A 25,454-nucleotide genomic window follows, 5' to 3' on the forward strand; every position below is an offset into this window, starting at 1 on the left:
TTTCATTCAATCTTTTTTTTTGGTTCAACAATATAAAAAGTTACTCATCTAAATCTCACAGAATTCCACCAAAAGAGCCAGTTTTCTATACCAGAAACTTATTTACCAGTCTTCTTTAATAATTAGGAGACATAAAAGACGAAAGCAACTTTATTTTTTTTTAAAGATTTTATTTTTTCCTTTTTCTCCCCAAAGCCCCCCGGTACATAGTTGTACATTCTTAGTTGTGGGTCCTTCTAGTTGTGGCATGTGGGACACCACCTCAGCGTGGTTTGATGAGCAGTGCCATGTCAGTGCCCATGATTCGAACTGATGAAACACAGGGCCGCCTGCAGCGGAGAGCGCGAACTTAACCACTTGGCCACCGGGCCAGCCCCGCGAAAGCAACTTTATATTTTACTTATATACACTTGATCTGTGCATATCAGAAAGACTGTATTACGTTAACATTCCGTTATCTGACACTATTGAAATCTACTCAACATCTTGATGGCTACTAGCAATGCATCTGGAATTTTTTCTTCATTAACATTTTAAAAATGGCTATCTCCTTTGAGTAACAAAGTTTGGCTGACAAAACTAAAATTGAGTGAATTTGAATGAATCTAAGGTATTATAGTTTTGCTAAATTCTATGCTTCCAAGTACAACACATAATAATCTTCTAATAATAATAACGATAATCCACATAACGATACTCCTGTTTACCAGGCTCAGGAAGTCCTGAGTATCCCAGTAAATACGGTTATTGGAGAACTTGCTCAGTCTGGACGGCTTGACTCATTTGGGATAGCAGAGGGGGAAGGTGTCAGCCCAAACTGCGAATAACCTTCCTTTGATTCCACAGGAGTTGCCAAAAGGGTCAGAATTCAAGCCCTTGTGATGGATGTCAGGCTCTCTGCGTAGGGCTTTGGGATCCCTTGGGCTGAGAGTCCACTATGGAGACGTGGCCCCAGGTCATAGATCCAGAGCTTTCACAGAGCTTAGAACAGTCTCCCTGTCTACTTGCCACTTTTTTCCTATATGACTTGTGAAATACCTGGTTTGCCAGTATAAAGCTAATTGCTTAAATGTCACCAACTTTATTTATCCCAGCTAGAAGCGATCTATTTTTTCTCTCAAATCCCATGGCTCTTGATTTATATAATTTTTTGACCATTCAACATTGACTTGTATTGTTTCGTGTATTATTGTTTGCATCTTTCAGAGAGTTGGCATAGTGCTTTATATACACAATACGCCCTCATTAAGTGACTGTTGAATAACACAAACTGCTTTTACCATTTACCCTCTATCATTCAGTGTACACTGTTGACTTTGTAATCATTAAATTGTCACTTTTTGGGGGTAATAATATCCTCATATACTCAAGTTTCATACTTTGCTCATACAGCAGATTATCATTTGGCTACATTATTTGCAGTTTATAAACACGATTGTGTGCACTAGATCTCTCTATAACGGGTAGTTTAAATGGTAATGAGGAATGGAGGAGGAACAGCAGTGAAGTTTTTCCAGGATTTAAAAAAAAAAAAGTTAAATTCTTAAATTCTTATTCTTTCTGTTTGCCTGAGACTCAAATTTTATTCCCTGTTCTAGAATGGATCACTAGAAAAATGATTAAGATGTGAAGACCAAATTATTTTATGACCAAAACTTAAATCACGTTAATAAGACTGGCAAAACACGTAAGTTAAAAAGAATAGCAGAATGGACTACTTATTATGTTAATGATTTTTAGAGGAGAGGAAAAAATATGGATCACAGTTATGGAAAGAAACAAAGTGTCTTTTAAAGGGATTTATTCTTGTCTTTAAAATGTATTTATAATTAGATTTGAAAACATATTATATATAAATTTAAGACATATTAAAAGACCTGATTTAAGAGCTTCTCCATGCCATTAGATCCTAATTAGAACTGCTTTCTCTCTTTTCTCTATTAAACATAAGAAAGTAACAATAAGAATATCATCTTAAACTGAACTATTATCTTCTGCTTTGGTGGTTAGAGAAAAGCAGGTTTAAAAGGGAGTACTTGCTGAGTCCTGTGATAGGGCTAAAAATAAAGCAAGCAGAATCAGCGCCAATTTGAAAGAAAGATTTTTTTCTTAAGTTTCAACCCAGATGATCATTTTGTTAAAAAAAAAAAAAGGCCAAAAAAATTAACACTGAAATCTGCTTCTGACTTTTAATTGAAATCATTTGAGAGATCACAATGGAATCATAAAAAAGAACTGCTCAAAAGAAAACACCACTGTAACGTCTTATTCATCCTGACTTTTGATCAGGATAGAATTACAGTAGAAACAACACAGGCCTTAAGGAAAATTGGTTCATAGTGGGTAACTTTTAAAAAAACTCCAAGAAACGTAATATAGAAACTAGACTAAAAGGAATTATGTGAGTCAAAATAACTATACTTAGAAACCTAGTTTCATTTAATTAAGGACACAATCTAAAAGAAAAAGGTGTTTACTTTGTAAATAGTTTGTAAAATACTTGTAGTGATCCAATCCAGTCATAAAGATTTAAAGATTTTTTTCTTGATTAGTTAATAAATATACATTTCTCAGATCTATAACTGAAATAAAAGTCTATCAATATAGAAGCAGGCAAAGAGCATTCCTGTGATATACAAGCATGTAGGTGAATTTGGAACTATTTCTTTTTTCATTATGCAAATACTGATGCGTAGTTTGAAACTGTATATTACAGGAACTGGAAAGGTTAAGAGTCAGTAACTAATTTACTGTCATTTTTGTTTTTGTCGCCTTTGCAGTCTCTTAGATATAATTTTTACTGTTCTTGTGTCCTGCGTGTTAGTCTCACGTTCTTTGGTACTGACTTCGGACTTCTCCTGTTCCTTGACCACAGATGTAGAACAATGCCTTTTCAGTCCGAGACAATCTTGTGAGCAGGTGGGGGTGGTCCTAGTGGATTCACTGATAGACGTAAGTTGATTTTCTCCTGCTGAACCAGACAAAAGGGCTTGGGTATTTATCAATGCAAGTTCTTCATCAGCTATTGAATCACCTTCCAAAAGAGAAATGTCATTAACTTTTTTAGGTGGAGTCATCTCAGGAGAATTCAGTCCTTTTTTCTTTATAGGTGTTTCATATTTGGTGCCACAACTCCGTGGCGGCTGGAATGCCTTCTGTGCAGCTGGAGAAACAAATGTACAAATGGGACTAACAGGTGGAGGTAAAGGCAGTCTACTCAAGAAATCCAAGGCTCTTCTCCTTTTGCAGTTCTTTGGGTCATCAATCTCCATCTCCCCTTTACAAGACTTTAAAGTCATTGGGGCTGACAGAGGTGTGGAAACAGACTTCCCTTTTGGCTTACAAAGTGATAAAGGACTTTGGTAATTCATCTCACTATTGGGAGAAGACATCTAATTAAAAAAATACAAAAACACTCTATATAATTATATGCTAATATGTAAAACAAAACCACGTTAGCTTTTCATTAAAAATATTTAAACACACAAATACACACATTCTCACTTGCCTAATTTCAAGAGACAGTCATATTATTGTTATTATTCCAGAAAGAAGTAATTTTGCATAAGACAATATAAAAACTACATGAAGGGGCTGGCCCCGTGAACTAGTGGTTAAGTTTGGTGCACTCTGCTTCAGCGGCCTGGGTTCATGGGTTTGGACCCCAGGTGTGGACCTATACCACTTGTCAGCTATGTTGTGGCGGTGACCCACACATTAAAAAAAACCCAAAAACCAAAAAACAGAGGAAGACTGGCACAGATGTTAGCTCAGGGCTAAGCTTCCTTAAGCAAAAAAAGAATAAAAGACATGAAAAGGAAGAAAGATGAAGACTAACTATAGTAAAAGACAAAAAGAGGAGGCAGGGGACATATTACCCTTTAATCTTTTCTCTTTTATGATTAACAAGTTAAACTAAGATAAACATTTTAAAACCATTTTAAGAACAGACTGCCTGGGTTCTAATGCCTACTTTTCTAGCTTTGTGACTTTAGGCAATTGCTTAACCCCTCTATGCTAGTTTCCTCATTTGTAAAATGGAAATAAGAATTTTTATCGCATAGGGTTGTTGTGACGATAAGAAGCTAATATAGATACACTTAGCAAGTGTTAGCTACTTAAGAATTAGTTATTAGCTAATATTACAGGCTTTAGCTTGATTTGCATTTATTGTGATTTAAAGAGTTAAATCAGGGGCTGGCCCAGTGGTACAGCAGTTAAGTTCGCAAGTTCTGCTTCTTGGTAGCCCGGGGTTCACCAGTTTGGATCCCCTGTGCGGACATGGCACCACTTGGCAAAAGCCATGCCATGGTAGGTGTCCCACGTATAAAATAGAGGAAGATGGGCATGGATGTTAGCTCAGGGCCAGTCTTCCTCAGCAAAAAGAGGAGGATTGGCAGTAGTTAGCTCAGGGCTAATCTTCCTCAAAAAAAAAAAAATTTATAAATAAAGAGTTAAATCAAACTGAACTTAGAAACAACCCTAATTGTATTGAATAGTCCTCCTACCAGAAAGACACAGGCAAAAAGTCTTTTCAATCACATGTACTTGGAATGCTAAAAATGAAAGCACCTGTTTGTAAAATCTGCCCCTAAAGACTGTTACATTCTGGCTTCAATCAACAAAATATAATTTCCAGATAACCTATACCTATATGAGCCATAGAACAATTAATCAAACTTTCAAATTACGTTTAATTACACTTTATCATGTTTACTAGCTATACACCAGAGTATACTGTTGTCTCCAGATGTAACATTTATAAAATTTTTTAAATTTCCATTAACTTACCAGAAACTTATTTCCCGTACTAAGGACTGTTTGAGCAGTGTGTGGCTCTGAAGTATAGTCTTTAGTTGGGGTGGACCACTTGGCATCATTTGCATTAAGTACATGCATAAGCTTGTTTTCTGCATCATTGCAAAATATATCAATATTCTAAGAAAATAAATTGGAAAAGCTGTTTTGTAAAATGAAAACCTACATATTCATGTTTTCAGTGTTACCTTTAAAACCAGAAATAAAAATTCGACACTGAAAATTTGATAGAACTGTGAAACAATATGCCAATGCAAAAATGCAAAACCAACATCAGTGATTTAGCGGAACTTAGCTGTTGGAGGGAGAGAGGGAGCGAAGCGGGAGGGAGTGTGTATGCGTGTGTCAGGGAGGAAAGATGTAAGAGATCTTCCCAACCATCTTGTTGAACAGCAAGGCATCGCATGATCCTGGGTTTGGAGATGGAAGACTGGGGCTCACATTCTGCTCTGTTCACTACCTCAGAGCTGTACCTCATCTAACATCTACAGAGTTCTCCTAAGTTGGTAGTAAAATGAGGGAACTGCCTACATCTGTTGCAAGAACTAACTGAAATACGTACAGGTTAAACCACATGAAACTATTATTTCATAAGTCACAAATGGTCAGACACCAGCAATTTCATATGGTTTAACCTAATTCATGAAAATATTTTGTAAAACTTTAAAATGCTGTGTAAATGACAGTTAGTTGTCTCTGCGCTGCCCTTGAATGGTCTCAGAGAATACCTGGGATGTAAACAGTGGGCACTCTGTATGGGAGCCAAATGATGAATGCAACCCCCACTCCATCCCCTATTTAGAAACCAGATGAAGCAGGGTGTTATTCTTCACTATGTGTACCAAGTCTTTAGGTAAAATATTACACAAACCTCCTTTTACAGCTACTCGAATGTTTTTAAACTATAATTTTATTTATATAAATTCTGAATAACACATATTTGAAATACTAAACTACAGAACTACCTACCGAACTAAGAGGCCTATCTTTTGTAGTTTCTTTACTAGTTAGCAATTTATAAAATCCAAAATTTTACTGGAAGGCAGCATTGCATTGTAGGTAATAGTCTGGGCTCCGAATTCAGATAGTTTAAGTATGAATCCTGGTTCTACTAGTTTGGCTGTGTGACTTAACCTCTGTGTTTCTCATCGATAAAATGGAAAAACAGTTCTCTAGCTCATAGGGGTGGCGGAAGAATTAAATGAGACAAGCTTAGAACAAGACCTGACAGACAGTAAGCACTCAGTACACTTTAGCTAATATTATTATATTATGTATTCTAGATTTAAGTATAAAATGCCTACAGGATCCAGGGAAAATAATTTTAGTGTTCTCCTATTTGGGATTATTTCAAATCAAAGACAGGTATAAACTTTATAAAATACTAGATAAGGAGTTTAAAATGTAAATTTGGAGTCTGCATATTAATAACTGATCACATTGTCAATTACTTTGAACCACAGGTAACTCCTATTACCTTGTTGCCAATTTCCAGTTTGCCTACAGTCTGTAGCGGTGAACATCCTTCCCACAATTTCTAACTCAATTCCCTTCAAATCATTCTTTTCTCCCTGGTAGCTGTCACCCACCCCATCTCCTCAGGTTCACGAGCAATTAATGTGATGCAACCTCACCTTACATTATATCTCAACTATCTGATTTTCATAAAAGCTGCTACTTCCTTTAATATTTGACTGCCAAAACAGGAAAATACCAAAATGCATGGTAATGCTGAAAACTAATTTTACCTCAATAGTATTTTTCATTTTGTGGAATGTCTCTTGAAAATGGCCCTCTTTTGGACTGGCAGAAAACGTGGAAAAGTCTCCAGCAAATAAAGTAGGAATTCCTGAGTTGGATTCTGGTCGCCACTGGAGGTTGCTCGCAACAATTAACATGTGAGGCTTAATAAAGTCTTCATTAAGATCTATCCAAAACTTTATTGCCAAAAAATTATGGCAGTCATCTGACAAATAGACCAAAGGAGAAAGACCTAAAATGAAAAAAAACAAGAACTAAAAACCCACTTAATTATGCATGTTAGATAAATTTAAAAATGCAAGGAACCTCTAATATGCTCATTTATTTTGGTATGCTAATGGTAAAAACAAATCAAAATAAATAAATTTAGAGAAAGCTCAGGATTTCCACAATGACCTGTTGCTTATAGTGCTAAATTTCAATGCCAATGTGACAACACATTCTGTTCCCGAGGCCACGGGGAAGCAGGTATACTTGTACATTGAGGTGGGAAGACAAATTTGTGCAAGCTTCTGGAGAAAACTTTGGTAATAACTAGCAAGCCAACATATGCACCTACCTTTCCATCTGGCAATCTCATTTCTAGTACTCAACTCTGAAGATATATTTCCAATAATAGTAAAATACAACAAGGTTCATGAAAACACTTGGTGTATGAGGTTATTCACTGAAGCACTGTTTGTAATGATAAACTATTGAAAGCAATGTATATTAACTCATACCCAAGAGAGTAGTTGGCTAAACTATGGTACATCCATACAGTGGTATACTATGCAGCTGGACAGAAGAATGAGGAAGTTCTCATTGAAGTGATTTCCAAACACACTGTTAAGTGAAAAAAGAAAAGCACAAAAGAAAGACTATAGTTTGTTATCCTTCATATAAGAAAGACAGGGATATAAGAAAATACATGTGTATCTGTCCATTTGTGCAAAACAGAGGAAGGATAAACTAGAAACTACAATAATAGGGTACAGGTGGAAAAAAAGGAGGAATAGCACTGGGGTAGCATGGATGAGGAGGGAGTGACACTTCTCTGGGCCTGTCTTGTCATGTAGCTCTTACTCTGAGAACCACAGTGTTATTTCACACACTCTTCACATATCCCACAAACAAACAAACAAAACCAGCCAGATATGAGGGAATCCAAAATGGAACATCAAACATATTTCCCATTCTTTCTGCTTGAAAGGGCCTAGAAGCAATGGCGCTTCTGGAGGAATGGGCATATCTAGCAATCAGATCTTGTTTCTAAACACCATTTTCTCCAAAACAGGAATCCAGAGTTCCTTGGAGAAGTAGGTGATTCCAGGACTGGGGCTGGGAACATACAAGATGAACCTAGAACATCTTGTGATGCCAAAAAGTGAGGCAGTGCTCAAAAGAATCTCTGAGTCAACCAGAAAAAGCTCCTAATGGCCCAAACTGAAACAATCTGAGCAACAAAACAACGAAGATACTGAGTTTTAACCCATAGAATAAAATAAGTACTTCTAAGTGCATAATGATATAAATAAATAAATCAAAAAACCAGGCAAATATCACAGTAATAATGGTTGCAAACAAAATCAACTGATGGATGCCAAAATTAATGGGTGGAAGTTTGAGGTGAAATAGGATTTGCGTAGTCTCAAAGAATCTCCTTGAAGATATTTATTAACTACAAAGGGAAAGAAAGTTATTTTACAGATAAGAAACCTGGCAGATACCACTGTAACCAAGTGATCAAGGTTGCCATTACCAGTAATAAGAACTGTCAACATCATTAACCCCTTGATACGATGTACAGAAGACACATCATTATTTCCATGGTAATTTTGCCAAAAATGCATAACCTTATTCCAATCATGAGAAAACATCAGACAAACCCAAATCTAGAGAAATGCTACAAGATCAGTCTATTTGAAAGTGTGAAGATCATGAAAAACAAGGGAAGACTGAGAAACTGTCAAAGACTGGAAGAGACTAAGAAGAAATAATGACTAAATGAAAGTGGGATCTTGGGATAGAAAAAGGAAAACAGCATGGAAAACTTCAGATTTGGGGCTGGCCCAGTGGTGTAGTGGTTAAGTTTGTGTGCTCTGCTTCAGAGGCCTAAAGTTCACCAGTTTGGATCCTGGGTATGGACCTACATGTTGCTTATCAAGCCATGCTGTGGTGGAGTCCCACATATAAAGTAGAGGAAGATGGGCATGGATGTTAGCTCAGGGCCAATCTTCCTCAGCCAAAAGAAGAGGATTGGCAATGGATGTTAGCTCAAGGCTAATCTTCCTCACCAAAATTTTAAAAAAACCCTTCAAATTCAAATAAATCTACAGTGTAGGTAATAAAACTGTACCAATTTAACTTTCTGATTTTCATAATTATACTATGGTCATGCAAGATTTTAACATTAGGGGAGGCTGGGTGAGGGATATTTGAAAACTCTTATTTTTGCAACTTTTAAGGTTTGAAATTAGCTCAAAATAAAAAGATAAACAATTTCAATGCCAAAAATGGGAAGGGATGACTTGATAAGCTGGGGTAGGACTGAGGCTGGGAAACTCAGGGCTGGACTGGGCATCAAATGTTCAATCTTACTGTTTCTAGTTTCTTGTTCCTGTTACTCTGAGGATTGTTTCCCTTATAAATGACAGGAATGGAAAGAACTACCATTCTCAGATAATGATTTGTTTATCCTGTTGCAAATGATGGTTATTTCTTTCATTTTTCAAATTTACAAGCAGATTTCTTTAATGGATTTTAATCTCAGATTAAATATTAAATACAGCTTTTAGAGAAATTATCAGTTTCCAAAGCATGTTCAATTTTCTAATTTTGGAATTTGCCTCTAATTATATTCAAAACTTGATTGCAGTCCTGCCCTTCCTCCAAATGTCCTTCTTTAAAATATCATGTCTCTTCTCCCCAATTATAAAAGTTAATACATGTTGACTGAAAAACATTTAGAAAATGCAAAATAAAAAAATAAACGTAGTGTAGTCTTATTTCATTTTTTTCATAAGCAGAAGTTTCATATCTGGATCAAACAATATGAAATGAACGAAGTGGTAACTACTTATTTCTCTACCATGCATCTTGTACAAATGGCAACAATTGGAAGAATTTTTTAAAGTAACACTTTTACAATGTGGGCACTAAACAAATCTTCATGAAAATAAAAGGATAAGAAGAAAATTATTTTCCAGCTTTGTAGTCTAGGCCTACTGTGAACTTACAGAGAATTCCTCGTATCTTTTTAATTCCTTTTAGAAAATTTCATCAAAACGATAAAGCACTCAGCCCTTTCTTATAAACCACTTTCACAGGTTCTACCTAGGCGGATGTTGTGGTGCAGGGGCAGGCCCCTTCCTCTTCAGGGCCCAGGTGGTGATCCTCCGTTTCTGGGAGAAGAGGCAGTGACAACTCACACAGCGGTCCTCACTGGGCTTGCCCTCAGCCCACGGGTGTGCTGACTTACCTAAGGTTACGCCCGCTCTCTCGTGGAAGCCAGCATCCAATGACTGGTCCCTTGCCTCAGGGTGGCACAACTCTAAGGGGTCATCCCAACTCTAGAAGTCCCCAAGGGACGGCTGCACCTCTGCTGCAGGTGCACTGCAGTCCAGCTTCTCCTCTGCCCAACCCGCTGCCTCTGCTCCCGGACAGGTGCTGTCTCTGAGGGCACTCCCATAAATCTGCACAAAAATCTCTGCGTCTGTTCCTCACGGAACCCAACCTAAGAACTGATCTTATTTCATGGATTTATTCTATATCACAGGATTTCTATAACATAGAAACAAAATAGACTGAAAATATAGAAGTTCCTGTTTTAAGCCCAACTCTCAAATGTTGGGCTTGGTATTGTTTCGTCAGTGTGAAGTGTAAGAAAAAACATATAAGCTTTAAAGCCTGAAAGCAAGGGCTCAAATCCACTTATATAATTGTGACCTCAGGCAGGTTAGTTAACCTCTCTGAGCTTCAGTTTCCCCATCCGTACAGTGAGATGATAACAGCAAAATGAACAGTTACTATGAGGACTTTTTCAAAGTGTATATCCCTGAAGTTTTCAACAATTACCCCCACCATTATGTTAGAAGTGGGGATAGAAAGAACCTAAAACAGAGTCCCTGTCTTTGATGAGATCACAGTATTACTGGGGGTTGGGGATGAGGTTCAGAGATGTAGAGACAGGACCATGGACTGTGTGCTGAAACAAACACAAAATGCTTTAAAAGCTGGAGGGCGACCTAACCCTGACTATAAGCATCTGGCTAGGCATGTAACATGTAAGCTGAATAACTAATGGAAAAAACTCATCAAGATGGGGAGGACAAAGGGCATTCTAAGCAAAGTGAATGCATTTTTAAAGGTAGGAAGTATTAAATGTTATACAGTCATGGGCCACATAACGTTTCAGTCAACCATGGACTGCACAGATGCCAGCGGTCCCATAAAATTAGGACCATAGAGCCTAGGCATGTAGTAGGCTATATACCATCTAGGTTTCTGTAAGTACACTCTGATATTTGCACAATGATGAAATCGTCTAACGATGCATTTCTTATAATGTATCTCCATCGTTAAGCAATGTATGACTAATGTGTTAGGAATATGAAACTGTGCAGTTTAGCCGAAGTGTGTGGGGTGGTGGTTTAAGGCAGGAAGCTGAAGGGTTTTTCAGGCATATGAAAGAGTTCGGGTTTCATTTTCTAAGGGACAGGGAGCCACTAAACATTTTAAGTGAGGAAACATCATGATTAGACTTGGGTATTAGATAACCAGTACTTCTGGCTTACAGTGGCACTTTGAAACTTTTTAATAGGATTTTCTTCCTCTAACACTTAATATAAAACCAACTAAAAAAAGAAAGAAATGTTCACCAAAAACATACAAATGAGGAATATCCTGTAATATAATTTAAACACAAGTGATGAAGGGAAGAAACAAGATTGTAGATAGAGCTGAGCACAAGAAGGCTCAGTTTCTAAACCTCATCCCTAAACTCATGAAATTACACAAATTTTGAGAATTCTATTATCCTTAAATCTGAAGAAAAGCAAATAGAATGGAGATCTTACCTTTTTCCTCTTGTGATCAGAAATAATGAGAATGAAGAGCAGGTGACCAGGACTGACTGCAGAAGTGAACATTCCAGGCTTCCAGGGTATTATGGGTTGAACTGTGTCCCCCCCGAAAGATGCTGAAGTCCTAACCCCCAGTACCTGTGAATGTGACGTTATTTGAAAATAACGTCTTTGCAGATGGAATCATGTTAAGATGAGGTGACTGGGTCCTAATCCAGATGATGGTGAGTCCTAATCAAACATCCCTATAAAAGGGGAAATCTGGATACAGACACGCACACAGGAAGAATGCCATGTGAAGATGAAGGCAGAGACTGGGTTGATGCATCTACAAGCCAAAGAATGCCAACGAATGCCAGCAAACCATCAGAAGCTAGCAGTGAAGCACTGAACAGAGTTTCTCACAGCCCTCAGAAGGAACCAACTCTGCTGATACCTTGATTTTGGACTTCCAGCCTCCAGAACTCTGAGACCATAAATTTCTGTTGTTTAAGCCACCCAGTTTGTAGTACTTTGTTACAGGAGTGTTGTAAATTAACACACAGGGTTACTCACTGAACTAGGGAAAATCATCTAGAACAGAGATAATAAATTTCAGGGATATATAATATGTAGTGGACAGAAACTCAAACATCCAGTCCTCACGCAGTAACTAAGAGGGGAAAAAAAATTGGTTTTGGATACAGTAGAAAAACAGTCAAGAACTACAAGGGGTCCTAGCAAATCTCCTAACTTTTTCCTCTCCCACATACCTCACCTCACCACCACTATCTGCTTTGGGACCATTAGAACTAATTTCATGTCAGTCTCCATAGGAAGCCCAGATTCCCAGGTCATCCCTGGACTCAGTCTCCAGAAAGCTTTGTACACTGTCTTTTTGACACCATCTCCTACCTCTACCTGTCTCCTGGAATCCTTTCACTGGACCCTCTGGAACTCAGTAAAATCTCTACACTACCCTCAACCTTTTCTGTAACTGCTCTCCTTACCGTCTTGCTGTTAATTGAACCCTGGCTCTCCTCTGATGACAAGCTGCCCTTGCAGACTTCTTGTGCTACTGGAGGTCAAGCTAGGGTAGATGTCTTCCCTGCTCCTTGCTGCTGCTCTCCCTCCCTAAAAGCACTCAGCTTTGAATCTTATGTTATCAGACCATATCATTCACTATTCCTTGTTTAGGCATCTACTGCCCCTGGGTCACTCACTCCCTTTCATTCCCTTAAGAGTTTAATTCGTAACTCATGGTCATTCCTGTCACCACTACTGCTATTATTTCTTGGTGATTTCAATATCCTCACAGACAATGCTTCTAATACCCTGGGCTCCCATGTTCCTTTTCTTCTCCTTGAACCATCTTCTTCTCTAGTTTCTGTCAGCTGCTCACTCCAACGAACATACCCAAGACTTTGTTACTTCCAACAACTTCCTTCCTTCCAGAATCTCAATTTCAATGATCTCATTCTTCAACTACCACCTTTCATTCTTCCAGCTCACTCTCTCTAGAGCGCTATTTCAACCAATCCTCTAACCTCACTGGGGCCACAATCCATTTGTCTTATCTTCTGTTTACTGTTCCACCTTCCCTAACGTCCCCTCTTTCTTCTGTACTGTGCTTAAAGTCCAAGGTCAATTATCAAAATACCTCCTTTACATATACCCTCAAATTCTCTATCCTTCTTGCTTTAGTATTAGTCACTTGGCTAAACTACAAGCCTGGTTAAATCCTACTTTCCACCTACTTCATGCCTCACCATTATAGCTGAACATGGGTGGAAAAATATCACATGACCATGATGACCAGTTTTATTTCATATTCATGAACATTAACCTCCACCGGTCCCTGGCAGTCACAGTGTATTTACCTAGTCCATTCACTCTGCCACTTTCTGGATGATTATTTCATGACTTTCCTCTCTTCTCAAACCTTTAATACCTTTTCCTCCATTCTGACTTTCAGTTGCTGATTTTGTTGTTCCCTATTTCAGTGAGAAAACAGAAGCAATCAGAAGACATCTGTCACAAGTTTCCACTTATACATCAACTCTTCCACTTGCATCCGTACCCACAGACTTTTCTCCTCGTTAACTATGGATGAACTGTCTTTGCTACTGGCTAAGGCCAATCTCACTATATATCCAATAGACACCAGCCCCACATGGTAACTGAACAACAGTGCTCCACCATTGTCCGCTCTTTTTCTTCAGTCTTCATTGGACCTTCCTCATCAGTATACAATCTCATCAACATGTTAACAGCATTTTCATCTGAAAAAACAAATATTCTCTTGATCTCAATTCTCCTTCCAGTTATTGCTCCATTTCTCTTCTTTGCTTAAAAGGTAACATCCTTCAAATGCCTGTATTCACTGTCTAACTTCCTCTTCTTCCATTTTCCTTGCCCCATTTCAATCAGGCTTTCACTCCTACCGCTCCACCAAAAAGGCGTCCCCATGGTGCAAAAGCCAACAATCAATTCTTAATCCTCACCTTACTATCTCTGCGATCAAACACCATCTGATAGACTTAATCACTCTCACCTCCCTGAGATTCCTTTTTTCTCTTGGCTTTCAGCACAGCTCACTTTCTTAAGTATTCCTCCCACCTCTCTGGCCACTCCTCTGTTCGTTTTACTGGCTCCTGTACATTTCCCCTGCTTCTAAGCATCAAAGCGCCTGAGTCAGGCCTTGGCTCTCTTCTCTTCTCTATCTACTCCCACACTCAAAGCGACCTCATCCAGTCTACAGCTTTAAACATCACCTTCATGTTGACAACTTCCCAATATTTATTTTCAGTACAGACCATTCCCCTGAACAGACTCCTATATATCCAACTGTCATGAAGAAATTTCTACTTAGATTAAGCACCTACAATTTAACTGTCCAAACTGAGCTCCTGACCTTCCTCACACATCTGTTTTTTTTGCAGCCTTTCCCTTTCAGTAAATGGCAACTCCGTTTTTCCAGGTGCTCAGACCAAAAACCTTGGCACTGACTCCTTGACTCTTCTCTTCACCCCACAATGTCCCTCTACCTTCAAAATACAACCAGACTCTATTTCTGGCCACTCCTATTGCTTTTGTCGGTCCAAACTACTATCACCTTTTGCCTAAATTCTTGCAAAAGCCTCCAATTGGTTTCCCTGTTTGTCTCCTCACGCCCCCTACAGTCTATTCTCAATAAAGCAGCCTGAATGATCCCACGAAAATCTAGTAAGATGGTATTACTCCTATGACTTCCCATCACTGCTGGAGAAAAACAGTTCAAGTCCATACAAGGATCATCACATGATCTGGTCCTTCAATGCCTCTATTCCCAGCTGTCACTACTCACTCTCTGGCCTCTGCCAATGCTAAAATGTACCAGGCAGGATCCTGCTACATTATGACCTTTGTAACTGCTGTTCCTTCTGCCTGGAATGTTCCTCCCCTAGATGTCCACATGCCTCCCTCCCTCTATTCCTTCAAGTCTCATCCGCAGTGAGGTCTTTCCTCACCTCCCTATCTAGAGTTGCATTCTCTTCCGTTCCCCCTGATACTACCTGTCATTTCCTACTGAATTTTTCTCCTTAGCACTTAAAAGAAAACTATATAAGCTACTTATTTTGTTTGTGATCTCTCCCCATAATGTAAACTCCAAGAGGGCAGGGATTTCTCTCTGTCCTGTTCATTGCTATGCACCCAGCACTACAACAGTGCCCGGCACATAACAGGAAATCATAAATACTGATTAAATAAATGAATAAAAGTTACTTCCCCTCTATAACAACAATATAATGTGTGGAGAGAGTCACCCAAGTATGACCAAGATGAAACGAAATGCTATGGAAACAATGTAGCATATTAACATACTACAAAGAAGTGCACAAAGCACTAAAACACAACCGATCAAACAAACAAAACATATTTTTTAAAAAAAGAGAAAAGAGCATAGCAATAGACAAAGAGCACAACCCATAAGAAAACAAAAGTAAAAGAACAGAAGAAAATTTCTAAAGTCTTCAAAACTGATTCACACTATTTAACTTAATAAGAACACATATTCAATAAAATAAAAGCCAGAATATGGGATGATAAATAGCCCTGTAAAATGTAAAGGAGACTACAGGACCAAAGAAAGAAACTGAGGACACCAATACATGATCATAATGGGACAGATACATGAATTAGAAATAGCAAGGAATAAAACATACATTGCAGAAAATAAAATTACTGACATAAAGGCTGGATACAATCATGGTGAATGGAGATAGAGAAGACAAAGAAACAGAAGCAAAGAGATAAAAACAAAAATAAAAATAATCCAACGTGAGACTAACTGGTATCCTTGGAGTAAAATCGCAACAAATGGAATAGCAGATATATTGAAAGATATTACAGAATTCCCCTGAAATAAAGAAAGCACTGAATCTGCAGATTAAAAGAGCATCCTGTGTCCCAGGAGAACTGTATACATAATGCTTATACTATGACACAGCTCAGTTAAGCCTGGACTACAATGCATAAACATTCTGCAGACATAAAAAGAAAGCCACCTAAATGGGGGAAAAATCACGCCAGTCCAGGCTATTCAATGCAAAAGAACAATTTCTACAAAGTTCTGAGGGAAGGAAAGGAAGCATGAGCCCATAATATTATATGTAGTCAAGATACAGTCTTAGAATTAAGGCAATAGGTGCACATTTCAAACACATGAAGAACTCATGGAAAACGGCACACTTGAAACTTTCTTGAAAAAAAGACTGACAATAAACCTTAACCAAAAACTGAAGAAGGGAGAAACCACGACAGGGTGGCTGATAAACAAAGAATCCAGCAAATATTTGAGAGCCTACCCTGTAGCAGGCACTGTTTTAAGAGCTGAGGATACAACTGTAACACTGTCTCTGTCCTAACAGAGCTAACATTCTGCAGAAGGGAGACAAAAAACAAACAAGTACTGTCAGGTGCTGGGGAGCACTCTGGAGAGGAATAAAGCAGAGTGAAGGGGAGAAAAAGTGCTGGGTTGGGGGTGCAGAGGGAGTCCTGCTCTTTTACAAAGGGTGGTCAGGGAAAGGCCTCTTATGAGGTCGCATTTGAACAGAGACTTGAGGGAGCCAGAGGGGCCAGCACGTGGCTGTCCAGGGGAAAGTGCTTCTGGGAGAGGGAGCCGTCAGGGTAAAGACTGATGAAAGTGAGCTCAGTGGGCTCAAGAACAGCATGGAAGATGTCAATGTAGTGGAATACTGCTAGAAGAAGAGACTGAGGTGCCTGGCACAAAACCATTGACAAATGGAAGACTCTGTGCTTAAACAGAGACCTAAGCTGGGCCTTGACACTGCCCTAGTACTTAGATAAGAGAGCGCAGCTTTGTAGATAACATACATGGAAAGAAGGAAAGAGGAATGTGCAGTCATATTTAAGGAATCAAATAGAGATGAATTTGGTTAAGATGTTGGAGAGTAGCAAAAACTAAAGCTGGAGGTGGAAGCTTGAATGCTCAGTTAATCACAGAAGGAGATTATAATTATCTAATTAGTAATCACTAAAACGCTGCAAAACATGTTCTAGCAATTTTTAAAAAATTAAGTAGCACAGAATGGGATGTAAATTGTTTCCTTGCAATAATGTGGAACTGTTTTTCATTAAGAACTGAGATTGAAATGGGCCTACTTTCAAATCACTAGTTACCAAATTTGCTCATTTGTAGCTCCAATTAATCATAAGGAAGACAAATTTTAAAAGATAGTGTTTTCCAAAAGCATTGATAAAAAACTTCAATTAAATACACTGTGCATTACCTATTTTTTTCACAACAGAAACTACAAATCCTATTAGGTCGACTTCAGAACAAGGTGGCTGGAAGTCTGGATTCAATAATTTGTTGAAGTGAAGGGGCTCCCTTGGCTGATAAACTTGGAATAGGATTTCATCTGAAGCCTACAAGAAAAAGAAATCAGTATATGTAGATTCTATAAACTAATATGCATTTATCAAAATTGAAAAATTATAACGAAAATTTTGTACCGGCAGTTGCTGATATCGAGTTTTTTTTGTTGCTGTTAAGTGTATGTTAGCCCTTTCAGATCTACTTTTAGATTTTGATGTTGTAAGATGATAGATTCTATATCTCTTTCCCTCTGTTAACAGGGAATATAAATCTGATGATGGACGCCAGACACTCAATAAAACTATTTAGAGAGAGAGAAAAAGACACAATGGAAGAACTAATAATTATTAAAATTTGTGTTTGAAAATAAATACTGATAACAACAAAGGTCTAAGGATTATATGTTATCAGACTTTCTGGGCGCTGGTAGCGCATTTTTGCTCCTCTGATACACACTAACTTGACACTTTATCTAGCATTTGAAATCATTGTATTAATAAAATAATACCTTTTTAACTTAACAAAGCTGATAAAATAAAAGAATTTACATACTGACCTGAATCTTTTTGTTTTTTCTCATAGCTTATGATACGCAACTTCCACACAGTTGTAACATCTCTTGATAAAATTTGTTCCCCTTGCCCAGAAGATGCGACAGCCTTCCTGAATTCCAATTGGATCTGTGCTTGCTTCTTATCATTCAACATCTGTCTGTGATTATTCAAGGCTCTTAATTGCTCTTCACTAAAATAACCCTGTGATCATTTAATATATTACGGCACATGATATTAGACTAAAAAACAAAACATCATCTACTGTAAATGAATCCCTTTAAACAAGGATAAAATACAACAGAATTGAGTTCATTTTAGGGTGTGACAATATAACTTATCACATAACAAATATTTTTAGGTGCCTCAAACTGTTTACTAATCTTTGTGACAAATTTCCCTAGAGCCCAAACAACCCTCTATTATAAATATACTCTAAGAATCATAATCATAATCATCAATATTGACATTATAAATGGCTAACATCTGAATGCTCACTGTGGTTAATGTAGTAATTCATTTAATCCTATGAGGTAGGTACTATTATTGTTTTCACATGGTAGATGATGAAATTGAGGTACCAAAAGAATACATAACTTGCAGAGGCACATAGGCAGGAGTTGGCTCAAGAATCCTCATTCTTAGCCCCTTGCAGTATAATTTCATTAACTCCGTGGAACAGTAGATAGATTTTAAAACAGACATGTGCTACAAGCACTTATCTCTGCCTCCACACTTCTCTCCCAATCATTTCTGCAAATTGCTGTCTGTACGCCTTGGGAATCTCACCCAGTATAATAAATAAAAAAATAAAATTAAGTAGGAAATGGAATCCTGACATATAACATCTAGACTGCTGTTGCCTTATGCATCTTAATACCTAATCCACACTGGGAAGGGAGACAATGAAATCTATGTACCCTGCAAAGGTCTTTCTTTATATGTAGACAGTGTTCAGTTTAAACATGAACTAAAAAAAAGATCTGTGATTTCAGAAGTCCCACAACATTCAACATCATCACTGAAAACAAATTCTTTTGACAGGGTATTTTTGAAATTGATGGTTATTTTTCTCTCCAAGAATTACAATGATAACTTTAAGTGAAATCTCATAGAATCATATAAACTTAGAAGCTTAGCGATAAGCCACTCTTCGGGCTTTCCCTTGACAGAAGGTGGAAATGAGGACGAAGAGACAAATCATTCGTCCAGCTACACAGGGATGGGGCCAGATCTAGAACCTAGTCCTCCAACTCTCCTTCTGTCCCCTTAAATTCTCCTTATAAGTAAATTTTATAAAAGGAAACTAGACTGACAAATATTTTGTTGAATTTTGTGGATGAAATTAAAACTATCTTCATGACGACTCATAGCACAAGCTTCAACAAGTTAATATAAGAAATAGAGGCACACAGTTTTTTGGTAAAGCATAACAAAGCTGTAAACTACAGACTTGCAGCAAGTACACTCACAGGCTTTAAAACTGGACTCACTTCTCACAGGGAGCATCTGAGTTCTAATGTGAGAATATGAAGCAATTCTATTCAGAATAGCATTGCTTACTCTCCTAATGGAGTGTTCTTTATCTGCTAGTCCCAATATTTAAGAAAGTTAAGGCTATATGCAAGATTTATTAAGTCATCAAATAAATGAGGTTAATCAATAGTTTTTCCTAAAATTTTCCCTTTCCTCCCTATGCAGTAAACTAATCTTAAAATCTGCATTAATAAGATATTCAGGTGTCTAAAAATTTAGGAGGCAGCTTACCTTAATATAGTAACATTTATATGAAACTTTATATCATTTATAAGTATATTTTTACATAAGCTAATTTGATCCTAAACCAACATATTTTATGCTCATTTTATAATTATTTTGCACCCAATTTGCTTAGCTAATAAATGGTACAGCCATGATTCTAAAGCCTATGCTATTTCTAACACAATTTAGTGCTTCTGTAACTTTTCCACCAAAGTATCTACCCTTCAGATTATGAAACAAACTCTAGGTAGGATCTGAGAAAGAGCTGAGAATATGGAAACTGAGACATTGTTTTGAAGTTACTTGTTTTATCTTAAAAATAAACAAGTTTTGCCTGTATTTTAAACCACATTTATTTAATATATAAAATTATTTAACCCTCCCATCCATTACTTGGTATGGAATCGAAAACATAACACACTGGTTTGGCACATCACTGAGGACCCAAGAAATGCACACATCCCCTCTGAGAAACACAGAATTTCAACATACTGCTGCCCGAAATGGCCAGAAGAGTGAGGACAGCTTCCCACCATAAAGGCTGAAGACTAAGGATCATTGTATGCCCTCTTACTCTCTCACCTCAAGGTAACTTGGGTCTGGTGCGCTCTTCACTGCTTCATAAAGCTCTGCACCATCTTGCAGAGCACGGACTTGCTGTCTTGTTAGCGCACGTGATGGGGTACATTGTTTTGCTATACTTTCTAGGAAAAAAAAAATGCATCACTAATGAGCTAAACCACAAATTTAAGAACAGTGTAAACTAGTGAATCAAGCAAAAAAGACCCAAAGAAGAGAGGTTAAAAAATAAGAAACCATGTATCTGCTAAACATTTTCTAGGAAAATTTGAAACTAGTCTACTCATGGCTTAAAAAATTGTCATACAAAGAGTTTACTTAATTAGAGTAATTTATAAATTAAGTAAATGATTTCATAATTCACTTAATTATGAACACAGAATGACCTAATGACAATTTTAAGCAAATCAAATAGAGTCCATTTTTTCTGCAGATTTATATAGAACATGAAGTTAAATAATATAGACAACCATGAAGAAATGCAGGAGAAGATAAAACTTTCATTAAAAAGGTAGATTAAAAAAGTAAATTTCATACCCTTTAAGCATAAAAACACTACGATTTTTATTAACAAAATTGATGCGACATGGAAAACAAATTCTAGCTCCAGGTACAATAACATAAAAACCAACTGCAACAAAAATGCAAGTTGTATAACGTAGATAAGGACACTGAAGAAAGAGAATGACAAATGGCTTATGGGAAAATAATTTGACAGTTCTTTCCCTTGTTGCTATTCTTTCTCCAGCACCAAAAAAGGACATGACAAATAGTTTAGTACTGAAGCTTAAGAGGGAGTTTATTTAAGATTTCTGAAAAGTACTGTGGGTATGCAATGTTTTATTGTCCAAGACAATTAACAAGTTGTTAAAAGCTCAGTGTATTGAATAAAGATGTGATAATTTGGGGTCAGTTCAATGCTTCCCTGTATATCTACATAATAATATTTTTTTTAAAATCAGAAAAAATTCAGATTCAGAATTAGAAAAAGAAAATCTAAACAGAACTACCATATGATCCAGCAATTCCACTTATGGGTATTTATCTAAAGAAAATGAAAACACTAATACGAAAAGACATTTGCACCTTCATGTTCACTGCAGTATTATTTACAACAGCCAAGATATGGGAACAACCGAAGTGTCCATCAGTGAATGAATGGATAAAGAACATGTGGTATACATATATACAATGAAATATTATTCAGACATAAAACAGAATGAAATCTTGCCATTTGCAACAACATGGATGGACCTTGAGGGCATTATGCTAAGTGAAATAAGTCAGACAGAGAAAGACAAATACCATATGGTCTAACTTATACGTGGAATTAAAGAAAAATATTATGAGCTTGTAGATACAGAGAGCAGAGTGGTGGTTGTTAAAGGCAAGTGGTGAGGGGTAGGTGAGATGGGTAAGGTTGTGAAAAGGTACAAACTTCTAGTTAAAAATAAATAAGTCATGCGGATGTAATGTACAGTATGATGACTATAGTTAATAATTCTGCACTGCATATCTGAAAGTTTCTAAAAGAGATATTAAAAATTCTCATCACAAGAAAAAAAATTTTCTAACTATATATAGTGATGGATGTTAACTAGAGTTATTGTGGGATCATTTTGCAATATATACAAATATCAAATCATTACATTATACACCTGAAACTAATATAATATTAAATGTCAATTATACCTGAATAAAAAAGTTTATTACTCAAAATAAAGACAATTCACCTAATAACAAAAGTTAAATTAGAAGCCTCTAAAACTTTGTTCTCATATAAAAAATAATTCGTAATATACAATTCATTTTACCTTCATGCTCTTCAAATTCCACTTGAATTTTTGTGAATAAGGCTTCTAGTTTCTTTTGTTGGGCCTCTGCATATTTTATTGCTTCCTTTTCTTCTTCTCTTTCATTGCGAAATATGTATGACCCAGCTGATGTCTTCTCCACCCACTGTAATAATGTGTCAAACAAAAATACATGGTAGGGAGGGTCAGTCAAATTGACTGTCTCAAAAGAAAGAAATATAGTAAGTTTCAAGAATATATCATACCTGTATAGGGTATGCTCTTTGAATAATTACATCAACACAACCAACACTTCCTCCATCACTGAAAAGTGATGACAAGGGGAGAGGAAAAGGTCGAGGATCAGGAAAGAATCCAAGTTTCGCATACCAGCAAGCAGGACGAGTACTGTTGGCAGAAATCTGGACAAATTAATGAATAAATTGATTTATAAGTTAAATATATATACAATTCCCTTTCAAATTTCACATTTCTCATTCTTTTAGAGTTGCTTTAAAAATATTCACTTATAAAAGTCTCATGAAGGTAAGTAACAAAGTAAGTAGAAAAATTGTACGAAAGTGAAAATGTTTTCAAAATAATTTATTTCAAAAAATTGTTTATATTGTTGTAGTCTTACTGTTATGTAAATATTACTACTATAAAATTAATAAAAGAGACATCAATTTAAACATGATGGATTAAAATATACCTATTCACCTAGGCTCCCTCAAAAATCCTATAAGGACAAAGAGATCTAAAGAGGACAGCAGATGAGATATTACCAAAATTCTAGAAGCTAAAAATCTGTTGCCTGATAACAGGGCAGTGTAGAATGATCACAGTTAATAAAACTAGCAAACATTCATAGAGCACTTAATATGGCGCCCAGTACAGTGTTAAGTGCTTTACACATAGTGACATTTAATCTTCATGACAACCCTAAGACTTCGTCCCATTTTACAGACGACAAAACTGAAGTATAAGCGAAATTACATAATCCGCCCAAGGGTACTCAGCTACCAAACTTGTACGGAGCCAATATGAAACAAAATAATTTAAGGAAAACACTCAGAAATTGGAAGCAACAGGTACTTCTGAAGGTAGCAGCATAAAGTGTGGCTGAAAATAGGAGGAATGGTTGAAATTTTACTAAAATAGTAAGACCTCCGATTTCCTTTCTCATCCCAACCAGCCAGGTGACTGCCCTTCCCACACACCAGAAAGAACGCAGGAAAGTTTACTGTCTGGAAAGGCTGAACCACACATATCCTGGACTTTGGAACACTAGGTGAGGCAGCCAGGGTAAAAATGCAATGAAAATCCTTATGCTGAAAATGAGTCTCGCTATTAGTTTTCTCACTCTGTTAGCTCTCAGAACATCACTAATATTTGAGGGTCTGCTAATGAAAAAAATAAAATCCCCCTCTTATGACTCTACAAGGTGACAAGCCCCACCTCACACAGAGCTTCTGATCAGTTCATCAGAGCCCCACTCTTGAAGAGGAAAGAACAGCTAATAATCACCAGTTGAAGAAAGTCTCTAACCTGAGAGACCCAACAAACAAAAAAAGAGGTTCTCATAGAAAACAGGAAAGGCAGGGAGCAGAAAAAATGGAAATAAAACAAAATATTAATCAATAGCTGCAGAAAGATGAGAAGATATTGTATCTGTGAAACAAGAATCAGATGTAATAAAAAAGGAAACATTTAGGAAATAATAAAAGTCTCCTTAAAATCAAAAACTATACCAATGGCCACAAATTTACTTTAGGGATTAGAAGATTAGATTAAGAATTTGAAACTGGGGGGGGGGGGGGGGGGGGGAAGAAGATCACCAAACAGAAAATAGGAGAAAAGATGAGAAAACCAGAGGACCAATCTAAGAGGCCTAGAGCCCAAACAACAAAAGTTCAAGAAAAATGAAGAGAAAAAAACAGAAGGGAAGAAATTACTAAAGAACTACTTCAGAAAAATTTCTCAGAACTCAAGGAAGGACATGTGTTTACAGATTGTTTGCCACTGTGTACGCAGGACAACGATTTTATTTTTTTAAAAAAGGATGACACCAAAGTACTTTATTATGAAATTTTGGAATACTGGTGGCAAACGATCTTAGAAACAGATCAGATAGTGAAGGACTGGGAATAAAAATAGCACTGAACTTAGCAGAAGCCATATTAGAAGCAAAAGATATCAGAGGAAACGGAGGCCAGGCCAGTGGCGCATCGGTTGAGTTCACACATTCCGCTTTGGCGGCCCGGGGTTCACCGGTTCAGATCCTGGGTGCAGACATGGCACCACTTGGCAAGCCATGCTGAGGCAGGCGTCCCACATATAAAGTAGAGGAAGATGGGTGCGGATGTTAGCTCAAGGCCAGTCTTCCTCCACAAAAAGAGGAGGATTGGCAGCAGATGTTAGCTCAGGGCTAATCTTACTTAAAAAAAAAAAAGGTATCAAGAGGAAATGTCTTCAAAATTCTGAAGGAATTATTTCAACCTGGAATTCTATATTCAGCCAAACTTAGAAAAACACCTCAAAAAGCTGCATATCCCCTTTCTCAATATGACTCTGGGGATTGTGAACCCTTGATAAATCTAGAAAGACATGGAATCCAGAAAACCGGACTTCTAACACAGAAAGAAGTGAAAATAATTCCCAGAATGATAGCTGTGCAGCATACAAAGAAAATAACCACTTCAGGGGCTGGCCCCGTGGCCGAGTGGTTAAGTTCGCGTGCCCCGCTGCAGGCGGCCCAGTGTTTTGTTGGTTCGAATCCTGGTCGCGGACATGGCACTGCTCATCAAACCATGCTGAGGTGGCGTCCCGCATGCCACAACTAGAAGGACCCACAACAAAGAATATACAATTATGTACCACGGGGCTTTGCGGAGAAATAGGAAAAAAAATCTTAAAAAAAAAAAAAGAAAAGAAAAAGAAAATAACCACTTCAGAATGGAGAGGGAATACAGACAGGCCCAGAGATCTCCAAGAAAAAGAAATGAAACTGATAAAGGTATTTTACCATATTGAGATGATTTTTATAGCTCCTGTGTAGGAATGAGTTGGTGACAAGGATACAGAAAATTAAGAAAAACAAAACAAGCAAGACAGGGAAAGTAAGTTGAAAAGATATGTAATCATAGTATATCATATGTCAAGTGGCAAAAAATAATTTTCACAGTCATTATAACGTAAACATTGGATACAGACTTTGCTAAAAATTATACTATATTAATATGGGGTGATGGGGGAAGAGAAATATGTG

At 37.2% G+C, this 25,454-nt stretch overlaps 1 protein-coding gene across 5 annotated transcripts in view; it reads right to left on the reverse strand.

Moving 5' to 3' along the window:
* Positions 1-304: 304 nt before the first annotated feature.
* BRCA2 (BRCA2 DNA repair associated) overlaps positions 305-25,454 on the reverse strand; it is a 64,623-nt gene continuing 39,473 nt past the window's right edge. Inside the window, exons 19-27 of one of the 5 annotated variants that reach the window (XM_046664259.1) lie at positions 22,453-22,608; positions 22,208-22,352; positions 20,397-20,518; positions 18,059-18,257; positions 17,640-17,803; positions 17,414-17,552; positions 6,567-6,784; positions 4,792-4,938; positions 305-3,392 (exon numbers count right to left, since the gene is read on the reverse strand). In XM_046664259.1, coding sequence (XP_046520215.1) covers positions 2,754-3,392; positions 4,792-4,938; positions 6,567-6,784; positions 17,414-17,552; positions 17,640-17,803; positions 18,059-18,257; positions 20,397-20,518; positions 22,208-22,352; positions 22,453-22,608 — 1,929 coding nt within the window. In that variant the 3' untranslated portion in view covers positions 305-2,753. Of the gene's footprint in view, positions 3,393-4,791; positions 4,939-6,566; positions 6,812-13,586; positions 13,616-17,413; positions 17,553-17,639; positions 17,804-18,058; positions 18,258-20,396; positions 20,519-22,207; positions 22,353-22,452; positions 22,609-25,454 lie in introns of those variants that run through there. The other 4 variants (XM_046664258.1, XM_046664261.1, XM_046664262.1 and 1 more) reach the window with 4 other exon arrangements.

Source organism: Equus quagga, chromosome 6, assembly GCF_021613505.1.
Source record: "Equus quagga isolate Etosha38 chromosome 6, UCLA_HA_Equagga_1.0, whole genome shotgun sequence".
In the NCBI taxonomy this organism is placed as follows: Eukaryota; Metazoa; Chordata; class Mammalia; order Perissodactyla; family Equidae; genus Equus; species Equus quagga.